This window comes from Perca flavescens, chromosome 17 (assembly GCF_004354835.1).
Source record: "Perca flavescens isolate YP-PL-M2 chromosome 17, PFLA_1.0, whole genome shotgun sequence".
In the NCBI taxonomy this organism is placed as follows: Eukaryota; Metazoa; Chordata; class Actinopteri; order Perciformes; family Percidae; genus Perca; species Perca flavescens.
In genome coordinates, this window is record NC_041347.1 from 30,500,213 (window position 1) to 30,523,926 (window position 23,714).

General features: G+C 42.7%; 1 protein-coding gene across 9 annotated transcripts in view; it reads right to left on the reverse strand.

The window, feature by feature from the left end:
* Positions 1–23,714, reverse strand: part of LOC114571834 (attractin-like protein 1) — a 322,321-nt gene that overhangs the window by 246,009 nt on the left and 52,598 nt on the right. For all 9 annotated transcript variants that reach the window (XM_028603035.1, XM_028603034.1, XM_028603036.1 and 6 more), the window contains exons 7-10: positions 23,469–23,556; positions 21,251–21,497; positions 9,108–9,291; positions 7,440–7,594 (exon numbers count right to left, since the gene is read on the reverse strand). In XM_028603035.1, coding sequence (XP_028458836.1) covers positions 7,440–7,594; positions 9,108–9,291; positions 21,251–21,497; positions 23,469–23,556 — 674 coding nt within the window. The remainder of the gene's footprint in view (positions 1–7,439; positions 7,595–9,107; positions 9,292–21,250; positions 21,498–23,468; positions 23,557–23,714) is intronic.

Consider the following 23,714-nt stretch of genomic DNA (forward strand, 5'->3'; position numbering starts at 1 on the left):
GGACAGAAAAGCAGGATGATGAGAGATGAGAGGTGAGAAAAGGAGAAGAGAGGAGAGGAAGGAAAAGGGAAAACGGTGGAGATGAGGGGGACAAAATGAAACGGAAAAAAGAAGAGGAGAGGAGACAAGAAGTGAGAAGAGGAAAGGAAACATATAAGCAGGGGAACAAAGAAAAAAAAGCTGAGCTGAATTACTGACAAACTACAGACTATAATGCTACTAGTCTATATCCTCGACGTTCCACTTCCGGGATTGCTCCGGCACTGTTGGAAATTCCCCCGGATGCGTGTCTTTTTGGCTGATGTCTGTTTCCTTCCTCTTTCTTTGTGTTGGAATTTAAACCCGGGTGGATTTATGAGGACTATGGTTAACTGCTCCTCAGATCTCTGCAGGGTAAATCCAAACAGCTAGCTAGACTATCTGTCCAATCGGAGTTTTCTGTTGCACGACTAAGACAATTTTTGAACTTACACATTCCACCAAAACAAGTTCCTTCCCGAGACTATTTTGCAGAGGCTACGCGGCTCCGTGCGGAGCTTAGCGCCGCCCAAGACGATTGTTATTGGTTTGAAGAAATGCCAATAAACCAGAGCATGTTTATCTCCCATCCCGGAATGCTGTGTGGACTAGCCAGACCCTCCTCGGCAGCACTGTGGAGGAAGGTCTGGCCATGCAAGACTATAATGCTACTAACACACTGCTGAACTTTCTCAAGAAAAAAAAAGAGGGAGTGACTGAGAATGCACTTAACACTGACTGCCAGATGTCCAAGTACCAGAATCAACCCTTGTTTTGTCCTTCGGTCATATCTGACCCATTTTCAACGTTTTTTTTATTTCAAAAATATAGGTTTCTTTCAACCAAATTGCCTAAAAGTAACATTTATGCATGGATGTACATTGAATGGTTTCCATACAACGTGCAGCCGTTCTTTGCAGGTAACATCAGTGATTACCGTCATTGAATTTTGGGTGTCTTATTCAATTTTATAGCATTTACAAAAAAAATTGTTAATGGTTTCAAAACACTATCTTGACTAAACTTTGACATAAACCATTCTGTGATCCACCCAACATCCTCTGATCTTAACTATTAGTCAAAATAATTCATAAGTTCAGCTTTTTTTTTCTAACTCAAAAATGAGGTACAATGTCATATAAATTAGGTTTATTGACCATGAATAAAAAAAAAAAAGTTTGGACAAAAAACCTCAGAAAAAGCGCCATAATAAGTTCATTTTCATTTTTGGACCCGGAAGGATAACGAGTTCATGGTCGACAGGAAAACAACACACAGGGTTTAAAAAGCTCCTACACAAAACTAACTATACTGTATACAAACTAGAGATATTAGGCATTTTCCAAACTATCGGTATATGCATTTAAAATGGCCGATAAATGATTTTTTATTTTTAATATTAATTTATCAGAATCATTTTGTTGGATTCCCTTAGGGTACAGATTTGATCATTGGCAAATTATCAAAAGATGTTTTATCAATATTAATAAAGTTATGAATATAGTTATTAATAACTGTATCAAATCGACAAACAATCAAAACGGGGCACCACCCTGCAAATCAGGGACCAATAATCAAACTGTGGGACAGTCTCATTTCTGTGAAAATCCTTTAAAAGGAACAAAGGAAGGGGTGATTTCGAGCACAGACCTTTTTAGCCAGCAATTATTACAACAAGTACACAAATAATCACAAGCAACTGTTAATTAAGTATAATAAGATTTATTAACTTCACGATTATCAGTAGCCAATCAATAATCCTTCAATAATAAACTTATATACCTTTTTACAATATCACAACCAAAAACAAAGCAAAACAAGGCAGCATGGACACGTCTGTGTCAGTGTGTGTGTGTGTGTGTGTGTGTGTGTGTGTGTGTGTGTGTGTGTGTGTGTGTGTGTGTGTGTGTGTGTGTGTGTGTGTGTGTGTGTGTGTGTGTGAGAGAGTGAGTGAAAGAGGAGGGGCGGTGTCAAAGTGTAGTTCTAACACAAAAACAACTCCAAAAATGGCTACTCCTGTGAGCTGCACAAAACTATTTAGCCTCAAGAGGGCGGTAGTGGTGCTGGGTGCACGAGGAGGGGTTGAACAGGTCAAAGGGGGGGGGTGGTTGCTAGGCAACCCCACGTGGTTAAACTAGCAGCGTTAGCTCAGGAGCTACGTGGCTAGCTTGTGTCCGTGTGTGTGTTAGTAAAAGGAACAGAATAAAGGAGGAAAACACTCTGATCTTAGTTATCGATAATGGCCAGCTCCCTCAGCCACCCAGGTCTGGACCCCACGTGTAGTTAGGACAGACTGAGACTTTTGATTTACCGAGGGAAACTTTGGTCATTATAACCACTCCAGTGGCTAACAGCTGATTCACAGCGATTATCTCGCGGACAGTAACTAAACTCTGTGAAAGGAGTGATTTAGCAGGTAGCGATTACAGTTATACCCAGCTACTTAACACAACATAATCAACGGTATCGTGATCTATTGATACATTCACAGAAAACTAATTAATAATCATATATGGACCATTACATGATTACAATCAGATCACATTAATGGCACAAGCGGTAGCGAACCCTTTGCTCATTAATAAACAAACCAAAACGCACTAGTTCTAACGTCTGCCCAGAACTGTGTCAGTTAATCTCCTGCCAGAGGTTAACGATCCGTTTCGTCCGGAGCAGGGGACAATACGTGATCCAGGTCGACAAGCAAGAAACAGAACTCCGTCCTTTTCTTGAATCCAGGCTGATTAAACCCGCTGCAGATGAGGGAATACTCGGCCAGTATTTCCTCGGATCCCCTTTGTATATCAGACCGATATAAAGTTGTCCCAGCTCCAAACTCGACCAGCGAGGTGAGCTGGCTAGCTAGCCCGGACTAGAGTGCCTCTTGTAGTGACCTGAGTCACCATGGAAAAAGCCAAGAAACACAAACGCGGACAGCTTTTATCCTTCCTCCGCCTCCTAGTGGCGGGGTGGTGCAGTCAAAGGCCCGACAGCCAATGGGAAAACTGCAACTTTCTCACAGGTGTGAAGCAGTTCTTTGTCTCACCACCAGTCTGCCTTGCCACCCCTCGTGTTGAAGGTAGAACCTCCATTTTGGCGACTCTGCCTGTAGGGGTTTGGTGAAACTGGCTTTGGGATTCACATGTAGGCCAAGATCCTTTGTCTCTGCAGTCAGCTCAGTCTGAGCCATTTTTGGTTAAGATCAATGTTTAACCAGCTTCTTGGTCCCCAACTATTTATAATGACAAATTAATATTTCTGATAAATTAATATTTAAAAGATAAAATAAAAATGGACGAAACACCCTTCAACCATGTTTTGAGTGTTGGCGTTGTATAGCTTGTCCACCAGAGGGCGCTCCAACCCCCCTGTTGGCAACACTCTTTTATTTAAATTTTTTTTTGTTATTGTGTTTTTGTTCAAAGGACTTTAAGTTTCATATCTTAAGTTCGTATTTTTATACATTTTATTTATTAGAACTTTAATATATTTTGATGTTCCTCTGTTCTGTTGTGACAATAAAACAAACAAGTTTATTTTTACTGTAAACTGCATTATCATATTATTTTAGTGAGGAATCATAAATAACTACAAATAACTAATGTTAGGAAAATCTGTTCATATTTTGTTACACGTTTCTCCATTTTTTGTAAAATATATATTGGCCGATATATCGGAATACCGGATTTTTAAATCACCAAATATTTGTATTGATATCGGCCTTAAAAATCCTTTATCGGTCAGGCTCTAATACAAATCATTTTTGCAGGAGCGCGCTTCCAGTTCAGACTGCGAATTTGCCCTAAATGTCTCCTGCTACCTCCCTTCGCCTACTTTCCCTTTGTCTTTTCTCTCCCTCCTGTGTCTCGGTGGTGCGATAAAGAGGTGGGCTAGTGGACAATAAAGTTGTGCAGATCTGCAGCTAAGAGCGGTAATGAATAAATGATGATATTCTGTATTTGTGCAGAGTTGAGGGACATGTAAATACACACATTTATTACGATTGTTGATGGGGCAGGGAAGCAAAGCGCAGCATTCAACACTGTTGTTCCCAACTTCTCTAAGACAGGGACACTCTGTAAACTAATGCTTTATTGCTTATTAACTTTGATTTTGCCTTTTATTCACAAGCTTATTACCTGCTTTATCCTGGCATACCTTCATTGTTTTCAGGTAATTCTCTTCCACAGTAGTCTATGCTTACTTTTCTCTCCCTAAATCCCTCCTTCATTAACTCTTTATTTCTCTCCCGCTCTGTGTATATCCCTCTCTCCTTCCTTAATGCTGTGCACTCTTATTTCTTCTTATTGCTTCTCAGCATTCATTGCTTTATCTCACCAATATCCCCCCCTGGCGTTTTTTCTATAATATCCTTTATAGCAGATTGTGATGAGGAAGAAAAGAGAAAGAGGCGGAGGGCAGACGGATTTGGACCAACAATGGATTGCAATAGATTTTAATGCCAGGCACTTTTTTGATACTTTTTTGCAAATCAGGATTTGGCTTTCTTAGCAGCTTTCAACCACATCTCAAAGTCTTCTTGAGCCGATGGAGTTTTCTCACTTAACGTGAGATAGTTCAGCGCATCATCTACACGACTGAAAGCTCCATAAAAAGCTAGCTAGTGGACCTCCACTGGAGATTTCTTCTTCATCCTAACATACAGCCATAAAGTACAATCCATTCGGAACAGAATCGCGAGTTAAAAGGTTAAGTTAAAAAGATAAAGAAAGTTAAATACAAGAATGATGGAAATGCTATGCTATGCTACATTTTTGGCATTCTATGCATATAGGATAAAAAATATGTTGCATATTTCTAAATTCGCACATTTTGCACGGTCGGTTGGGTTGGTGATAGTCTATATCCACGAAGTTCCACTTCCGAGATTGCTCCGGTGCTGCAGGAAATTCCGCCGGATGCATGTCTTCTTGATGTCCGTTAAATTCCGTTTTCTCTGTGTTGGCGTTCTAACCTCCGGTGGATTTGTGAGGACTATGGTTAACTGCTCCTCAGATCTCTGCAGGGTAAATCCAGACAGCTAGCTAGACTATCTCCCCAATCTGAGTTTTCTGTCGCACGATTAAAACAATTTTTCAACATACACACGTTCCACCGAAACAAGTTCCTTCCAGAGGCTATTTTGCTGCGGCTCCATGCGGAGCTTAGCGAAATTGGCATTTCTTTAAACCAATTACAATTGTCTTGGGTCGCTGTGGAGGAAGGTCTGGCAATATATGAAAACTAACTTTTAGCTGGGATGCAAATGAATCAAATTACTTTCAAAATCACTCTCTTGATCAACACAAATCAGGTCTGGCCACGGGAGACAGGTTGGTGAGGAGAGGGATGGCCTCTGTTCAGGTGTCTGGTGGCAACTTCACCACAATGTTACAAGGACATGGTAACTTAGCCGACTGAGCTCCTGCTAAACCTCCTGCCTCCACTCTCTATGCTTCTCTTTGTCCGCCTCCATCTTTATTTCCCACTCTGCACCATACAGCACCTTTCTCGATGCGTACACATCCATCTTCAGGTTTTTTCCCTCCTTTTGCCTTCGTTCTTGTTAATCTCTATGCTCCCTGTTGTTTCTCTTCTGTGATGAGACGCTGTAATCCTTCTCCTCTCCCAAAGCTCACTTCCATTCTTGCGTTTCTCCGTCCCCGTCGTGGGTCGGAAACATCCTCATGCCATCTGGTCTATGGTGCGACTGGGTAGCCTGTAATGGGATTCTTAATCATCCACACTCTCAACCTATCCTGCAGCCTCTTTGAACAAACTCCTGTTTACTCACTCGCAGACTCTTCTTTTTTTAGATTATTTTGTGTCGTTGTTTTTTTGGCTCAGCTACTGAAAGCTTTTTCTCTTCCTTTGACTAGAAAATCACTAGTAAAAACACAACATTTGTACGTATGTGTGTTTCTGCAACGCAATCTCATCAGGGTTTTTAAGAAGTTGTATTTCACACTAGGAAAGTTTGCAATTAATCCGCGGTTCACATGCATGCCGAGGCCGAAAGTAGGTGCGGTCCGTTACACTGCTGCAGGCTATATTAAACATCACTGACAATTTATTAATCAATAAAATGTAGAAAAAAATAGAAAACATTACACTTCATAACATTTTGTATGTATAACACTATTGTATTATTGTACAAATTAGCTACAACAGTAGTAGCAGTTACCTTATGTAAGTCACTCTTCAATTTTTCAATTTGGGAGCAAAACATACTCCGAAAACAGTTAACATAAAGCCCCTTTCATATTAATTAAAGGTCCAGACTCCAGTGTGTAACGTCTTTAGTTGTTCATTATCAAAATCTGTGTTGCCTTTTCACAAATTTGTCCTTTTTCATAAATATTTACCTCCACCATCAATTTCTAGTATTCCTTTTGGCTTCCTTTTCATCTTGAAATACGTTAGCTGCTAACGGGTGTCGTAGCTTCCCGGCCGAGTTTGAAGAAGGAAACATGGAGGACCACAGATATTCAAAATCCAAATTTCAGGAACAGGAGTCTTCTTCTTCGCCCAGAAAAAGAAAAACGAGATTGAAAAGAGCAAGAGACCGGCTTTTTGAGGGAGATACGGTTTCTGAATGTGTCCTGCCTTCAGTCTCCGGGTAAGCTGTTCAAAATCTGCACGGCTTTCTATGTCACTAACGGAAACGAGGGGCCTAGGGGGCTAACTGTTCTAACTGCTCATTCTCAATAGCAAAACACTGCTACAACACACACAAATTCACCCTAATCTACAAAATAAATTGTATAGAACTACTTACATATCCCTGTTCTGAAGGTATTCCACGCAAAGTTGGAAGTGCACCCTTGTTTAGAAGAAGTCTCCCAGCTAATCCTGTCTTGTACAGGCCGAAGTTGGAGAAACAGCTAGCTAGCTCATGTGATCCTTACCTAGCTACTGAGCATGTGCAACTGACAACAAAGATCTTACAGAAGTTGAGAGGTCTCACTCTGTAGCTAAAACAGAGAGCTCAACACACAGGGTGAAAAGAGGAGCTGCAGCAATGTGCAGAACGACAAAAATATGGTGTTTTTTGAAAATTAAACCATGTAAACCTATTCTGGTACAATCTCAAATTACAATTATGAACCTGAAAATTAGCATAATATGGCCACTTCAAAGTCATTGTGGTTCATCTGGGAGGAATAAGGGTCTTATGATGGCACTCCATTGCATGTTTTCTTCTCAAGCTTTAAAAAAAACTTTATTCATTGAAACATTTGATTGAGATGTCCATAACCATAAGGTTAAGTGGAGTCACGACACTCGCTGGGTCACTCTGCGTTACTCGTCACGTTTGGGTGTGAGGACGTAGTTGGCAACTCTATTAGCTCCATCTGCTGCAAGATATACTGTAGTGCCAGCCGCGGCGTATGTGTGTGATTATTTAGACTTGTTCTTACCCATATCGTACGCCAGGAAGTCAGCAGAGAAGCACTTGGCTCCGTTACTTAGTGACGTGTCATTGTGAGTGTTTCCCCCGAAAACCAGCACCGTGCCGCTGAGGAGCACCGCAGAGTGGAGGTACCGCGCTACGCCACTCTCCCCGAGGATCAGCCTGCGCGCGCACACACACACACACACACACACACACACAGAGAAAAGAGTGCACTTCAGCATGAGACATATTAGGAAAGTGTTAATTTGTCAGTAATGTGTGTGTGTGTGTGTGTGTGTGTGTGTGTGTGTGTCCACGGTGCCATGTTATTAATGGCGTCTGTCTGGGTGTGGGACCTGGCATGTGGTGACTGCCCTTCATACCAACTGTTCTTTCATGACAGACACACACACACACACACACACACACACACACACACACACACACACACACACACACACACACACACACACACACACACACACATACAGGAGCATCAAATGAACTCGTCAAATGAGACTAGTCAATTATCTCTTTTAGTGCGTTATGCCCCTTAAGGAGAAATATGGACCCTGATCCCACACCAGTTGGGAACCACTAACATACAGATGTCATGGACAGGACTCTACCGTGCCCTGGTAGGCTTTGCCAGGAGTGTTCTCCTGACAGAGAAGAAGAGATGGCCGTTACATTATGCTGTAGCTGTGTAGAATAGCTGGAATACCCACACCTGTTTCCGTCTGGGAATTTTCAAAAGACCACCAGCTAAAGTGACACCTGACTCCGAACACAAATTCCATCTGGAAGGTGAGAGCCGCGGAGAGACAGCAGGTTGCGTGTGTGCACGTGTGAGCATATGCTAGTGTGTGTGTGTGTGTGTGTGTGTGTGTGTGTGTGTGTGTGTGTGTGTGTGTGTGTGACTGATAGAGCCGAGTGTCCTCTTTCACCCATCCATCAGCTGAGGTCAGGCCTCCTGTCGGATCCTTCCACTCTCACCCTCCTCGGCTCTTTCTGACTCGAGCACATCTTCTATCTTTGCACGGTTGAATTACATAACACTGCATGAAACATTGTTTTTTTTAATCATTTATTCCAGTTTTGATTAACTGATAGTCGGCTCACTTGGCTCCTCTGTAAAAGTAAGACTGGTGCATGAAATTACACAGTGCACTCATTCTCAAACTGTGGTACAAGTACCACTGGTGGTATGCGAGCTCCCTCTAGTGGTACACGGATGGAATCTCTGATCTAGTATTTAAAAAGAAAAATGAAATTCATTCATTTAAAAACAATACTTTAGAATACTACAACCTTTCCAATAATAATACTTAAACTATGATCAGTTAAAAGTAATTACAAATGTTTGTTTAAGTGAAATACACAAACGTCGTGGATATAGACTCATTCAAAGAGAAAAGTCAGTAGAAATACGGGCTAATATACTGTGTTAATATGAAGGAATTTTCTGGAATGATTTTTCACAGGTGTTTTTCCCCATTTTGATTTTTGGATTAACAGAAATGTCCATTAAAGATACAGAGGATATACTGAAAACAACAGAATTTTCAGTTGCTGGATTAACAGAAATGTCCGTAAACTTGACGGAAAAGGTACCGGGTCATTTTCTGCCAGGACATTATCCGTTTTTGTGGGATTGGTTTTCTTACGGTGTAACATCATTCTGTGCTCTCACCATGTTTTGGTGTGGACGTGGTATCGGTACATGTGGTCCACCAGGCCGTATTTGTTGTTGCTCAGCGCCTTGTATCCGCCGTGGACAAACACGCAGCCGCTGGCCTCGTCGTAGACGCTGCTGTGGCCGTACCCTCCCTGGACCACGGCCCCTTCTGCAGACACAACCTGCCACGAGTTAGACCCTGAAACACAGAGAACCGACAGACTAACTGATTAATCAGGATCAGAAAAGGGTTTATTGGCAAAATAAGTTACACTTGTGTGGAATTTGCCGTGGTGAATGGTGCATACATGGACAAACAAACAAACATAGTAAACATTAAAATGAAATAAACAATAAATAGAGAATCAGATATATACATACAAAATAACTGTTGCATAAGATGAGTTTTTCAAGTTTTAGTTCAAATTAATTGTCACTTATAATAGGTTTTGGGGTGGGTCGCACTGGCCAGTTTCTGTTTTTTTTTGTTTATTTTATTTTTTTAGTATGCCTATGGGGCATTGTCATGTTAAAGCAGGAAAGGGCCTTCCCCAAACTGTTGCAAAAAAGTTGGCTGCACCCTATTGACTAAAATATCACATATGCTGTGGTATTAAAGGTCCCATGACATGGTGCTCTTTGGATGCTTTTATATAGGCCTTAGTCGTCCCCTAATACTGTATCTGAAGTCTCTTTTATATAGACCTTAGTGGTCCCCTAATACTGTATCTGAAGTCTCTTTTATATAGGCCTTAGTGGTCCCCTAATACTGTATCTGAAGTCTCTTTTATATAGACCTTAGTGGTCCCCTAATACTGTATCTGAAGTCTCTTTTATATAGACCTTAGTGGTCCCTCTTTCCCGAAATTCAACCTTGGTGCAGAATTACAGCCACTAGAGCCAGTCCCACAATGAGCATTCTTTAGGCTGTGCCATTTCTGAGTCTGTAGCTATTGAGGAGAAGAGGGGGGGCAAGGGGGAGGGTGGGGGTGTGGCCTTGACCAACTGCCACTTTGCTCGTTTGAAAGCCATGATGTCTCTCTCTCTCTCTTTCTCATGGGTGGGCCAAATTCTCTGGGCGGGCAAAGCAGAGAAAGGGGAGGTAACCTTGCTCCTTATGACCTCATAAGGAGAAGATTCCTGATTGGTCCATCTGAGCTTTCATTTTCTCAAAGGCAGAGCAGGATACCCAGGGCTCGGTTTACACCTATCACCATTTCTAGCCACTGGGGGACCATAGGCCGGCTGGGGGAACGCATATTAATGTTAAAAAACCTCATGAAGTGAAATTGTCATGCCCTTTAAGATTTCCCTTTATTGGAAATCATGGGCCTCCACCAAACCACACAAAATAGCCCCAGACCAAAAGTATGTGAAGGCAGTGCCCAAATATGTGGTAAAACTACTTTTGTAAACTACAAGAAAAAGATGCATTTTTCAAGTTTAAATTCAACTTAATTGTCGCTTGTCCACATATAAGTTGAAAGCTAAAAGTTCCTCTCTTGGAAGTGGAACTGCAACTGCACACATGTGTGATGACAAGTTACTAAACTAAAACTAAACTAAGAGCAAAACTATTGAAAACAGCAGCAACGATTTGAAAAGTCAGCAGCAATAACGCTTGCACTGCTTGAAAGAGAACATTTCTGCCAGAAATAGAAAGCCATGTAAAAATGTTCCACAGAAAAAGATTTGATTGTCTCTTTTTTTTTTTTTTTTAGCAGATTTTGCATAAGGAAAATACACAACAGAAAGTCGATGAATTTAAAAGTTTTTTGATGCTTTGGCAGGTTTGGCTTTCCACTTCCATGACAAAAAGCACTTTTAATTCTGGAGGTGAGATAGAGCGAGGGGAAGAGAAAAGAAGAGAGGCAAGAGGGAGTGAGCCAAACCGTAAGAGGGGCCAGTGGAAATCAGACTTTACTGAATTTAGACCAGTGTGATGCACACCGATTAATTCAGCTGCATAGAAATCTTATTAAAAACAGGCAGGGATTAGGTCATCCGAGCAACTCCCACTAAAGAAAAGACAACACAATGAACAAAGCCTTAGAAGGAGGTGGAACTTCAAAGGCCTGAAAAAACATGGCGTCATCTGAATCGGTAAATCCCCGAGAGCACTAGTAGTACTAAGAGCAGAGGGAGGAAAAACACCCAATGAACTAGAAAGCACTCAGAAAGGGATTTTTTCCACACAGCCTTCTGAATTAACATCAATAATCTGCATCTAAATGCACCCACTGGCTGAGGACGGCTATAATTATACCTGTAGGAATAATTTCATTTAATTTATACTTTTTATTGATCCCCAGTGGGGAAAATACAATTTAGACTCTGTTTGTTAGAAATCACTACACACACAGGCCTGAAGTACACACACACACATGCTCAGGTCCTATTCATGCATAAATGGAGAGATGTCAGATTGAGTGGTGGTTGGTACGGTGCCTTGCTCAAGAGCACCTTGGCAGTGCCCAGGAGGTTAACTGGCATCTCTCCAGCTACCAATCCAAACGACTTGACCCAGCGACCTGCCACTGCCACCCAAATATCTATAACGTTCAAAAAAACTCTGAGGCTACGTTTACATTGCTACATTTTGGTTTAAAAATAAAGATCTTTTGCTAGGTTTACACCTCTCATTCCCCCTGCTCTGGCGTTTCCGAGCCCCTAAACCGGAGAAATTTGAAAACACTTCTGACCCATTTTGGTTTGGAATCTGCGGGGTTGCGTTGCTGGGGAGATTGTCAGGCTAACGAGCCATCACCTTCTGTTAGCATTCCGTTGACTCCCATTCATTTTGGCTTATGAATAACTTTACATCTGAAGCGTTTAAAGACTCTATTTGCCCATTGATTATTTCTAAAGAAACATGACAATGTATAAAAGGCTCCATTACCTTGTACCTCACGTTATGGCCCCCGTAGCGACCGTTTTTGTAAAAATAGGCTCACAATTGTGTCATGACAACGCAACTTTCTGTCGCACAGTAGAGGAATTACCGTATAGTCAGGAGAAGGTCGCAGGAAATTGGGGGGACGTGGAGGCATACAGTGAAGGGAGAAGCCCATAGAGAGTCCATGAAAGCATGGGAACAAAATATTTCAGCAACGTTTGGCTCCTGCTCCTACTCATGCTCTCCGTCTCTGCAAGATTGGGAATGATTGAGATTTCATTTGGCACAGCTACCAGAAGACTTCCAACTTTCAGACAGGTTGCTCACGTCACATCTACGTCTGTAGCTCAGTTTGAGGCTGCTCAGTAAAGCTCAGCCAGCACCGGGAAAGTGCTTCTAATTGACTTTATTGGTCTCCCTCGAAGTCTATAGCGTCGATGTGTCCATTTCTTTTACTGTCTATGTCTGAGACTAAGCTACTAACGCTACCTTGGCAACTACCAGCAACGGGCAAAGTATACGTGCTGCCTCCTGTTTATGCCCACTATACGAGAATGTTGATGAGATTTGCAGTTTGGGCGTGTTAGTTTAAGCAGAGATTAGTTTTTCCGCTGGAGCTAAAAACACTCAAAACTCCGCCTACATGTAAAAACCAAAACGTAGCGATGTAAATGTAGCCTGTGGCCTTAGCACAAGAATTAATTGTGAAAGATTTCAAAAGAGTCAGACCCCAGTTTCCCAGAGTTATAGCAATTTAAATGTATTATGTTGTTGTGCAATAAATTCCATTGAGCTTTACAATATCGCCACCAATTGATATCTGGCCATGTCATCAAAATGGATGATACGTTTAAGAGTTATGGAAGTTTACAATAAAAGGCCTCATGGCATGAAAATTTCACTTTATGAGGTTTTTTAACATTAATATGAGTTCCCCCAGCCTGCCTATGGTCCCCCAGTGGCTAGAAATGGTGATAGGTGTAAACTGAGCCCTGGGTATCCTGCTCTGCCTTTGAGAAAATGAAAGCTCAGATGGGCCAATCAGGAATTTTCTCTTTATGAGGTCATAAGGAGCAAGGTTACCTCCCCTTTCTCTACTTTGCCCGCCCACAGAATTTGGCCCACCCATGATAGAGAGACATCATGGCAAGCAAAGTGGCAGTTGGTCAAGGCCAAAAGTCAAAAAATTGAGGAAACAAACAAATGCAAACAAGTGCCCAGAGAGAAAGAATTTAAAGAAGAACAAGAAAGAAGGCAAGAAACAGCGATAGAAAGAGGGACAACTGTGAAGGGACGACAAGAAGGTAGAAGGTCAACTCTTTTCTCATCTCCGGCAGCTAATTGCTGTGAACCTGTCTCTCTGAGTGGCCATTAAATCCTTTTACCTCATAATTTACACTCTGCTTCTTCTCCCCCCCTGTTCATTTCCAGGTTGCACTGACTTATGGTTGCTCCCCTTCCGAGGCCTAATGATGCTCAGCGCAGACTTACGCTGTGACAATGTCAGAGAGGGAGGGAGGGAGGGAGGGAAGAGATAGAGGTGGGTGAAGATGAAAGTGATGAGGAGACATGAGGGGAGAGAAGGAGGGGGGGGAAAGGTGAGGGAGAGGAGCAGGAGATGACAAAGGGGGGTCAAAAGCTGTGGCCTGTAGGATAAGAGGAAATAGACGGAGGGAGAAAAAGAAGGGGGATGAGAGAGTATAGAAAAACAGAGCAAAAGGGGAAGGGAGAAAGAGAGAAAAACAGAAAGACAGGGAGGGAGGAGAGTGAGGGAATGCATTGGATTCATTAATCATCTCCTAGACACTGCGGCCTGGGTGCCACCTCTTCTTAATGACCACTCTGTGTGTGTGTGTGTGTGTGTGTGTGTGTGTGTGTGTGTGTGTGTGTGTGTGTGTGCGCGCGCTTTTGTTGTGTAGCTGCACACGTTTGTCTTTTGGTCTGTGCTGTCTATGTTGTGTGTGTTCCTTCTCCAGGATGTGTCAAAGATCCAACTCCAATTTTGACTGTCGGTTTCCAACACGGCGTGACACTGCCATCTACTGGCTAAGTAGGGAAACAGAGAATATATCCAAAAGCACAATAAGTGGCCAGAAGTATGAGGACAACTACAAATTCCACCCATTCCAAAACTAAAGCTGTCACTCCTTTTTGTACCACATGTTGGAGCCTGGCTGCAGGGATTTGCTCCGATTCAAACACAAAAGCATCAGGGAAGTCCAACACTGATGTTGGGTGATCAGCTCTGGCTCACACTAGGGCTGCACAATTAATCACAATGTTATCAAAATCGCAATATGGACTTAACCTGACTCTGCCAGATGGATTTTTTTGCATTTTTGTTCGGCATATCCATCTGGGAACTTTCCGTTGGAGAACTTTTGGGAAAGGGCGAAAATCCTTGTTACCTGATCGGATAAACCATCTGTCTATGACCACCTATGTTGGGGATAGATGGGCCAAATCAACCAATCAGATCAAACTCTTGCCGAAACCAGTCGGTAGAAGAGCAAAAACATCTTTTCCTCAGAGAAAAGCCTCCAGTGCCGTTTTTTGCTCTTCTTTCAATGAAGGAATACTTTCTAATTCGGATAAAACTTGCGCGATAGCTACGCTCATCTCATCCGTGGAAGCTGCCGTGTTGTTTAGACTAACAGTCGCTTCTTGTTACGTCACACCTTAACCCGCCTCAAAACCAACACTGATTGGTCGGTCGTTTGGCGAACGGCTCCAAATGTTCTCTATATCAAGATGCCACACTGATCTGCGAGTAGAGACCCTGTGATGGTCTCACGGGGCTAATATAGAATAGTGCAATATCCAAATTGCATCCAAAAGGTTTCTTTTTTTTCTGGCTCTATGCTCTGAAACAAAATGAGTCCGATTTTGATATCAAAGCTCAAACAGACAGACAGTCCAGAAGTTCAACCTCTGGTCCAAGAGAGCAGCACAACAAACCATATTAGGACACAACACACATGGAGTTTGGCTCTTCTCTGGGCTCTGTCTAATGCTCACATTTTCACAGTGTAGGTGTGCCATTGTTCAACGCGTTCTCATCAACGGGTTTTGTACGATATAAGGCCTGCACAATTAATCGCAATTGTATTGAAATCCCAATATGGACTAGTGCAATATCCAAATCAAATGTAATATTTTCTAAAGGCAAAATAGGTGTCAAACCATTCTGGATTAAGTATTGTGGTGCGGCAGAGACGTCCCGGCCTACAAATCCTATTCTAAATAAATCTTTGTTTGGTACAGAACCTCACAAAATCACACTGTAATCAAGTTTTTTTAAGATTGTTTTTGGGGCATCTTCAGCCATTATTTTTGAGAGGACAGATGAAGACATGAAAGGGGAGAGAGAGGTGGATTGACATGCAGCAAAGGGCCGCAGGTCGGAGTTGAGTCCGGGCCCTCTGCGTCGAGGAGTAAACCTCTATATATGGGCGCCTGCTCTACCAACTGATCTATCTGGGCGCCGTTTATTTCAATATTTTTAATGGAAATGAGAAAAATTATACAAAAATGATAATTCCCTCTAATATTGTGAATTATATCTCAATCGCAGTATCAGTTAAAAGAATAGCAATTTTTGGTTCTGCATTGGTGCAAAAGAGTTCTGTGTGTGGTGGGGAGACACGGTCTCCAAGCTGGGCTCCCAGGAGGATGAGAGCGCTGTGCTACTATTGCCATGAGGAATATAAAGTGTTGGAGAGACTTATCTGTGGAAAGGACTCACCGTTGGAAGTGTTCACCTGTTGAAATACGTGAGAGACATTTGGAAGGACTTACTGCTGGCTTGGCCACTAGCTGCAGCCTGGACTACCGTAAGGCTGAGAAAAACTGTTTATTTTACTGAGGGAGAGCATTATGATTTTAAGATGCCGAAGAGACATCCCTGAAGTGTTGGCCCTTAAAGAGCAACAAGATGTCTGCATTCTGTTATGTTTTCATTGACTTCCAAGAACTTTAATAAATTCCTTGTTATTATTTGAACCTTGTCTCTTTGCACTACTTGAGCCACCCCGCTGACAGCTGTGTAGCCTCTCATGACGTCACATATGGTGGAGAATGCGGGCACGCTCAAGCGTAACTAGTGCATGTCAAAGGAGGATATAGAAGCTGTGCTCGTCAAGTTTACCGAGTTGGCCGTGGGCTCCCCGCCGACTACAATGGAGGACATATTGAAAGCCCTTGTTGCTGGCCAGCAAGCCCAGATGCAAGCAAACGTGGCGCTCTTGGAGGAGCAAAGGAAAGCCAACCTTCTGAAGGCAGAGGAATTGCAGTTGCAGAGACAGATGGTCGTCCAAAATACCCACCCAATAAAGGCAACTGACTTTCTAACTAAGATGGGGGCTGCCGATGACATTGAGGCATACCTGCATGCCTTTGAGGCCACGGCCACTAGGGAAGCCTGGCCCAAGCAACAGTGGGTTGGACTGTTAGCCCCCTTCCTAACCGGGGAATCGCTGAATGCTGTTCGGGACCTGGGCCCCAACCAGGTTACCGACTATGATGCCCTGAAGTCCGAGATCCTCAGCAGAAACGGGCTCACAAAGTTTGGTATGGCCCAGCGCTTTCACAGCTGGACCTTCCAACTAGACCAGCCTCCTTGGGCGCAGATGCATGAACTTGTCCGGATCACCAGGAAATGGCTAGATCCGCAGAGGAATACAGCAGCGGCGGTGGTGGAGGCCGTTGTGGTGGATCGTTACCTACGCGCCCTGCCTTATGAGGCAAAGCGGTTCATCAGCCAACAGGCCTTGACCACGGCTGATCTGACCGTGGAAGCTATGGAAAAGTACCAGGCCACAGCGGAGATGCTGCGTGCTTCCCGAAAAGACCCCAGGAGTACGCCCCCACCACAAGCAGGAGGAACCCGTCCAAAGAACCCTAAGGCCTCAAACCCTGCCCCGTCAGGACCTATCCCGGCTCCAAGGGGAGCCAGAAACCAGGCGGGTCCAGGACAAGTACAGCAGGAGGGGGAAACTCGACAGTGTTACCGGTGTGGGGAGATGGGACATATCTCCTGGCAGTGTGGGAAAACAGCCGATGAACCTATGCCCACTGCTGAGTCCTCCAGCTCAGCACCCACAAACCGTTTCGCCTCGCTCTTGGGAGTCGTAGATGGCGGCCCAGATCGGCCCCCCACCTGCCCGGTAACTGTGAATCACCATGACGTGGAGGCCCTACTGGATTCTGGTAGCCGGGCCACCCTGGTGCGTAAGGACCTGGTGGGCCCATCGTGCCTGACCCCAGGGAAAGTCCTCCCAGTTTACTGTGTCCATGGAGACACCAGAGACTACCCCATTACTGAACTCACAATGACCAGCACACGGGGAACCATACACACGACGGCGGGGGTGGTTGATCCCCTCCCCGTCCCTGTCCTAATTGGACGAGACTGCCCAGCCTTTTACCCACTCTGGAGAGAGTCTCAGGAGAGGATAGCCTGAGCACCTCGGAAACGGAGAGGCAAGACTCATCCTGGGAATGCTCTGGTGCAGTCCTCCGAATCACTCACTCCCGCCCGGGCTCTGATAGGGATGGCTGGTGCCCAGACCGACACAGAGACTGGTCCAGACACGGGAGAAGAGAATGCGGCCCAGGAAAGTGCTCCGTTCTCCAGTGAAGAAGACGTCCAAGGCACCCAGGAGCTTCCCCCTCTCACAGGCCAGTATGGTACAGCTCAATTACAAGATCCTACTCTTGCAAATGCCTTAAGAAATGTGCAGGTATTAGAAGGTGTAGTATTAGGTGATAGGACAAGCCCTACTTACCCCCATTTCATGAACCGCTCCTAGTGCCACAGCCCTATCGGGCCACAGTACTCCACCTAGCACACGCACAGCCACTAGAGATGGCTTAAATCCAAGATTGTAAAGCTCTGCCATTACCCCGAGATATTGAGTGCGCTGATCCAGAACTTCCGGACTGTAGTCATCGTAAATGGCGATTGGGTTGCCACGGTGCTGCAAGGAGCCTCTTCTTTTACGGGCTTCACGTATCACCATCTCCTTGGTCTGATACCGATGAAAACGGACTATTACCGCTCTCGGCCTCCCACCCTGTTTCATCTTGGCGACCAGGGCCCGATGAGCTCTGTCAAGTTCTGGAGGAGACGGCAAAATCTGCTCACCCATAATTTCCGACAGCATCTCAGAAAAAAACCCTGTGGGCCGAGGACCCTCAACAGACTCCGGTAAGCCAATGATCCTGATATTATTTCGCAGACTGCAGCCCTCCAGGTCCGCTGTTTTGGCCTTGAGTTTAGCGTAGTTCTCAGTCAGATCGCCGCACACCGCTTCCAAAGAGTGAATTCGCTTGCAGAGGTCATCTGCGTTAGATTCCAATGATGTTATTCGTGTTCCATGGTCCGACACCGAAGCACCGGTCAAGTTTTGCCTCTAAAGATGTCAAAGCAGTTTTGAAATCGGAAGAGAGTGCGGCTCTGTGTTCCTCCAGTAAGCTAGTCAAGGCTGACATGCTAACCTCGCCATGAGCCGCAATAGCGTCGTCTTTTGTGTCTTTCTTCGCATGCTTGGTTGCTTTGGATGCCATTTTCTGCTTCCGTGTATATAAAAGTTGTTATCTCATTACATTCGGGGAAAATAGAGTAGAGGATTATAAACTGATAGAGTAGAAGATTTGTACAGGGAGCGCGAGGTAGACGCGTCTACTCCATTCGCATCCAAAACCGGAAGTCCTGATCATCATATTTTAATTGAGAAATTAAAGAGCTACAGATTTTCTCCCTCTGCTGTTACATTAATGAAAAGTTATCTTTCATATAGAACTCAGCAGGTTTTTTATAATGGTTCTTTATCTAATTACAAAAGTTTAGTTTGTGGTTTACCACAAGGAAGTTGCTTGGGTCCTCTTTTGTTTTCGGTTTTTATTAACGATTTGCCCTTAACTGTTAAAAAAGCATCAATGACAATGTTTGCAGATGACTCAACTGTTTACTACGCTTCAGATTCATGTGATAAAATTAATCATGTTCTGTCTAGAGAATTAGATTCTGTGTATAAGTGGGTTAGTGGAAACAAATTAGCATTAAATATATCCAAAACAAATAGTATGATCATCATCATACTATATACTATCATGATCATCAAAATTGATGCTAGGATCGGAATTAAAGTTACAAATAGCCGGACAAAGAATACAACAAGTAGAAAAGGCTAAATTGTTAGGTTTGGTTATTGATAGTAGTCTCTCATGGACAGAACACATAAATACGATTGTTAACAGAATAGGATGTGGCATTGCAATAACAATTTTTTTTTGTCAATATGTAAATCAGGAAACTTTAAAAATAGTAACAGAGTCATTAATATTATGTAATTTGTCATATTGCACCGAGGTGTGGTCCTCTGCAACTAAAAAGGACTTAACGAAAATTCAGGTTGCGCAAAATAAAGCAGCGAGACTTGTACTGGGCTGCTCAATTAAAACAAGTAGAGATCAGATGTATTCCACTCTTTCTTGGCTCACTTTACACCAAAGAATAACAGTTACTTTAGGTACTATGATATATAACACATTGATAATGAAAATGCCTATTTCTCAGTTTAATCAATTAGTGTATTGCAACTCTGTGCATAATCATAACACCAGAAAGGCAAATACTGGTCATATAACAATCCCCTATCCAAAAACTAATTTTATGAAGAAAACTGTCCTGTATAGAGCTATTGTCATCTGGAATAACATTCCTATTGAAGTGCGTCAGCTTTGTAATAAGCAGTCATTTAAAAGAAATCTTAGATGTTTTGTGTTGATGTAGGTTTTTATATGTTTTGATTAAAGTTATTATATTAATATTGTATTAACATTTAGTCCTACTATGAATGGAAATTAGATTGTATGTATGTATGTATGTGTTTGTGTATGTATGTATAGATATGAAATGTGTATATGCGATTTGTTATGATTGAAATGTGTATATTGTTGTTGTAATGTAATGTCATTTTTTTTTTAGAATGGACCCCAGGGAGACTAGCTGATTGCACAGACTTTCAGCTAATGGGATCCTCAATGAATAAACAAATAAACAAACAATAGCACCCAAAGGCATTTGAGCGCCGTCCATTGGTGACGCCCCTTTGGAAATGGACTGTGAATGAACCTTTCCCAGACCCTTCTCAGTTACAACTGAGAAGGGTCTGGTGTCAACCTGACTGATATGTGATGCGCATTCTCTTTTAGAAAACAAGTCATTTTAGAAATGTCTCATGATGTATTGTCTTTAGAAGTGTAACATTTGCTTGTGTTAAAGAAAGAAAAGAAAATCAAAATACTCAATACTATCAAATCGCAATATTTCTACTGTAGAGTTGCGATAAATGAAATTCGCAATACGAACTGAATCAGCACCCATGTGTCGGGAAAGACTCAAATTAGGACAAAAGCATATCATCCCAGCCCTAGTATGTATAGTGAACTTTTTGCACATGCATCAACATCTTTGCTTTTCCTGCACTAAACCATTCAGCCTCTTTTATTATTTTTAAGCAGTTATGTTGTGAATATTGTTTATTTATGTTGCCGTTTCTTTTACATTTATTGTTTATTTCCTTTTAATATGTTTATGTATGCACCATCAAGGGTTACTTACTTGGCAATAAGTCCCTTTTCTGATTCTGAAATTCAATCAATCATTTCAAAAATTGCAAATATGAAAACGAGTCTGTATTAACCCTTGTTGACTTCCTGTTGACCATGCAACCTTTTGTTTTTCTGGGTCAAAATTTAAAATTAAAACGTGCCTTTTTCCAACTTTTCCGCTTTCGACACTTTTGTCGCTTTCCCCGATGTTTTTGTCGCTTTCCCCGATGTTTTTGAAGCTTTTTCCGATGTCTTTCTCGCCTTTTTCGACGTCTTTGTCACGTTTCCTGACATTTCAACTAAATTCTATGAAAGTAGTAAACTGATCATTTATTTGACTTTCGAAGAGCGTTGTATGGAACCATCCACGTTATTTCTTTTTGACAATTTGGTTGAAAGAAAACCCAAATTTCTAAAATATAGAAACTTTTTGAAAATGGGTCAAATGTGATCCGAGGACAACAGTACGGTTAAAACCCAAAGATCTGTGTGAAGACTGAACATACCCTTGCGGAAAATGTCGACGGCCTCAAGAGTCCCTGTGTTTGACTTCCGTCGATAAAAAGCAGTTAAACCATAGGCAAAGGGCGGGGGGGTGTGTGGGGGAACAACAATCGATGCCAGCGGAGTCAGCAGGTGCACTTACTGATGTTGTACTCCTGAACTTTGTTGCTGTAGCTGTAGATCGGCGAGTAGCCAAAGAAGATCAGCATCACCGGCTCGCCGTCGGCCAGCTCCACCACGTGGGCGCTGTGCCCCTCCAGGGCGTAGGGAGAAGGCGGGGCTGGTTTCTGTGGTGACCAGGTGCGTCTGGGGATGTTGAACACCCATAGCTCGTCCGTGACGTTGGCCGATTTCGCCTCCAGCTTCCCACCAAACATGTAGATGTCATCCTACACGAGGTGAAAAAAAAGACGGATGGAGGGGAGTGTTTGATTGGAATTAATGTAAAGCCAGAGGTGGAACGTAACGCATTTTGTATTTTTCCAAGTAGTTTTTAAAATCGGTAATTTAAAATGTACTTGATTACGATTCGACTAACAAAAAACAAAAGGAAGAAAAGAAATCGTGCCCGGAACCAGTGAGAGTGAGGAATGATCAGCATCTAGGCTGCCTACCTGCTCATGGCAGATCACATTTCCCTGCACTCCACCTTGAAAACACAGCACAAAATTGTTTCTCCTCTACTCCTCTGGATGGAAACAAACTGTTGTTGGTTTTGTGGTTCTATTCTACGTGAATTTGCGAGATCTCGTGGGTCCTCGTGACTACGGCTGTCAGTCATGGCCGCAGCTGTTCCACAACAAATCCGGACCTGGTGGCTGTTGACGGACGGCCGAGCACGGATCCGTTCCGCAGAGGAGCCGATCCACAGCCCTTCCGCAACCGGTGGAAATTAGGAGTCAGGCGAGCGACGACGGTTCAGAGACTGTTTCAGTAGAAATATTAGCTGAAACATTGAATTCTGCCGCGCAAAATGATGAAAATCCTTGGCCACACTTGAAAGACTGCTTTTCATTTAAATTCAGGAGGTGCCAATAGTATCATCATGCAATGCCAGATGTGCCTGCCAAAGGTGACTGAACTGGCAGCATTCAATAACTCCACATGTAATCTACTCACGCATGTTTTGGTAAGTATTTGTGCATTGGTACTTCAAACAAAGATTTCATGACTAATAGCAAATTGCCAATTAGCAAAACAACATGTTTCCTTGCATTGCTAATTTCTGTCTAGCACTAGCAACCCGTAGGACACTGTATGTAGGACACTGGCTGAATCCCCCCGCCCCGTTTTACAGTCTTTTTTTTATGTAACTAAGTAACTTTTACTTAAAGTACATTTTAAATGAACTACTTATTACTTTTACTTGAGTAATTTTTCATATAGGTATTTTCACTTGTACTTGAGTAATATTTCATCAAAGTATTGGTACTTTTACATGAGTACAATATTTTAGTACTTTTTCCACCTATGTGTAAAGCTTAAAGGTACTGATGATCACTTTCATCATGGAGCAGTTGTGCGTACTTGGTACACATATCAGAAGAATGTGAATATTTGCAGGCTGTGCCATAGTTCCACTGGTGAATAGGATTGAGCATCGACAACCAGTTCCAACTTGGAATAGTTTTAAAAAATGTACAATTCCAATGGAATCAGGTTTTTTTATTCAAATCGTTTGGATTGGAATCGGATAATCGGTTCCAAGTTTTTGGTTTCCATAGTGGCTAGTCTTGCTTTGCCAGACCTTCCTCCACAGCACTGCGGAGGAGGGTCTGGCTAGTCCACACGGCATTCCGGGATGGGAGTAAAACGTGCCCTGGTTTATTGGTGCTAAGTTCCGCACAGAGCCATGGCGCCTGATGATTACTTTCCTTATTGAGGATTTTTGGATGATTAAAGAAAGTATTAGTCTATAAAATGTCTCATCGTCACATGAAATCAAGCAATTGTGTCTCCTAGCTTATTATCTCTAGTAGGCAGAGTCCAAAAGGTGTTCAGTTTACAATAACTTGAAGGAGAGAACAGAGGCAAGCACAAATTGAATTAAAAATGTTAAATTAAAATATGAATCAATTTTACACAATGATAAAACAGTAAAACTCAACTGATGAGCAGTCCAAGCAACACTTTTCTACATGCAGTGAAATACAAACCGCATGGAGGTGATGTCCAAAATATACTGAGGCTAAAATTATTTTTTATTTTTTATTTTACTGGTCTCTACAAATGAGCTGCAACATTATTTTATAATATAATAGTAAACTAAAACTGTTGGAATTCAGAGGATTTGTATTTTACTGCCTCTCTCAACTTTTCTCAACAGTGTCTGTGAAATGTAGCAGCCACAGCTGTATTACCTGGTACAGAGCCAATGAGTGGCCGTATCTGTAGAGGGGGCCGCTGCTGACGGGCACCACATCCCACGTACCGCTCTCCAGGTTGTAGCTGTAGATAGAAATAAATCAAAGAAAAACAGAAGGCTGTTTAAGTGGAGCTCAACAGTGACAGCCCACTTTTTTTAACGGCTCTGGTTCCGGAAGTGTTTTCCGCATTCAATTGTTTCCTGAACCACACTGTTGAGCTCTATTGAGATGTGTAACAGA